Raw genomic sequence first — 1,970 nt, 5'->3', positions numbered from 1 at the left:
ATTTGTTCTCATTTAGAAAACAGATGATAAATGACAACACATGGCTGACATTGCAGTTTCAATACTGACATGGCACCAGTCAAATTGTGAATCTCTGTGCTGTGTGCACACTCATAATAAAACATGGTTACAGTGTTACATGGTTACAGGTTGCCTGATGCCAAAGCTCTTTGGCATGAAATCTGTTGTCAAACATACATCTTGTTCTGTCAGTCTATTGTTCCCAAGTTTACTTTTTCAAGTTTCTTCAACATCATGGTGCATCCCTTTTCAGTGAATGTCTGAGATGGTGCTCTCCACGCTCAACAGTCTGTGAGGCGCCTCACGCTGGGTCGGGGAGCTGATGGAGGAGGAGAACGACGAGGTGCGCCCGGTGAGGTGCGACCTGAACTCAGCTGTTAGAAAATAATAGAGCAGTGGGTTGAGGCAGCAGCTCACACTTGCCAAGCACAGAGACACCGGGTGGAACTGAAGCACCGCCTGTTTGGTTGCACAGTGAGTCAACACATCCTGAGACACCATCAGGTAGAGCAAGAAGTTGATGTGGTATGGAGCAAAGCACAACAAGAAGACGGCAGAGCAGCTCAGCACCATACGCAGCGCACGCTGCTTCTCACCATTTGTCTGTTTTTCCTGATATTTCTCCTCCTGACAGCCTGAGGTGACTGACTGGAGTCGGCCGCGTGCTGAGGAGTTGAGAGCATCCTTGGTCTGTCTTCGGTTGAGGGAGTGGGTGATGCAGACAGAGCTGTAGGTGATGCAGGCCAGAGGGATGAGGAAACCAAACAGCTCAGCCAGAGCCATCATGGTGACTGCCAGAGAGAGCGAAACACGCCGCATGGGCAAATCTTTGAAACAGCCCACTTTGGTGGAGTTGGAGCTGGACAGAGGTGTGAGTCTGCTGGGGCTTGTACTCAAAGGTGCTGCGTAGAGTTTGGTGTAACTCTGCATAGAAGTGGCATCTGAAAAATAGGACATGTTGTAGATCGTCTGTGTGCTGAGGACGGAGCTGGCGGCACTGCTGCTACTCCGCATCAGAATGAACGGCGAGCAGGCCAAGCTGACCACCACCCACACTATGATGCTGATCAGCAGGTCATATCGCCGCCTCCACTGGCGAGCAGAGAAGGGGTTCAGCAGGAAGACACACCTCTGCAGGCTGATACACACCTGGAAACACATGAAAATCCTCAGCAAGAATAGATAAAAACTGTTGTGAGATGTGAGAAGAAGAGGGAAGATTCACTATCTCATGGTGTCATTGGGATATACTGGGATCGTTTTACACAAATTGCCTGCTTACCAGAAACGCGATGGCAGCATACATGTTGAGGTATTTGAGGTAGAAACAGAACAAACACCAGCCTTGACCAAAAGGCCAAGTGTGTGTGAAGTAATAATAGATCCTGAGGGGCAGAGAGAGGATGTGGGCCAGGTCTGCTAATGCCAGGTTTATCATGAAGATCACCGCCTTGGTCTTCTTACTGTGGATCAATCAGCAGAGGAGTTAGTCGTGTCCACAACTGTGTTTGGCATTAGTCATGTGTCGGTCATGTGTACCTGATATGTCTGCAGAGGACCCACAGGGCAGTGGTATTGAGCAGCAGGCCAGGGATGAAGAGCAGCAGGTAGAAGTAGGTGTACATCGTGTCCATGCGCTCCTCCCAGACGGTCAGATTAAGGGCACATGGTGAGGAGTTGACCGATGACTCCTCCCATGACACAGATGTATTCAGAATCATTCCTTCACTCACACTGACACTGGAGGAACATTTCAACAAACTTCACCTGTTATTAATTCTTTGGAATGCACTGTAATTAAAATAAATGTAATAAACTGTAAGAATGTTGTGCTTTCAGTGCTTTCCAAAGTGGGCGGCAACCCAAATTTACCAAAGGAAATACAACATATATTCTTTATTCTGATGTTTCACTTTTACAGATTTTACTGATACTGATACTGTATGTAA

At 47.7% G+C, this 1,970-nt stretch overlaps 1 protein-coding gene across 1 annotated transcript; it reads right to left on the bottom strand.

Annotated features, from left to right (window-relative positions):
- Nucleotides 1–270: 270 nt before the first annotated feature.
- On the bottom strand, nt 271–1,742 carry p2ry10 (P2Y receptor family member 10; the record flags this gene model as incomplete). Its single annotated transcript, XM_083890820.1, has 3 exons — nt 271–1,170; nt 1,304–1,484; nt 1,561–1,742. 3 exons carry the CDS (start codon nt 1,740–1,742, stop codon nt 271–273), a joined length of 1,263 nt encoding a protein of 420 aa, XP_083746946.1.
- Nucleotides 1,743–1,970: the final 228 nt, after the last annotated feature.

This window comes from Microchirus variegatus (genome assembly GCF_963457635.1).
Source record: "Microchirus variegatus genome assembly, chromosome: 6".
Lineage (NCBI taxonomy): Eukaryota > Metazoa > Chordata > Actinopteri > Pleuronectiformes > Soleidae > Microchirus > Microchirus variegatus.
The sequence above is the reverse complement of the archived record's forward strand: the minus strand, read 5'-3'. Positions and strand labels throughout refer to the sequence as shown.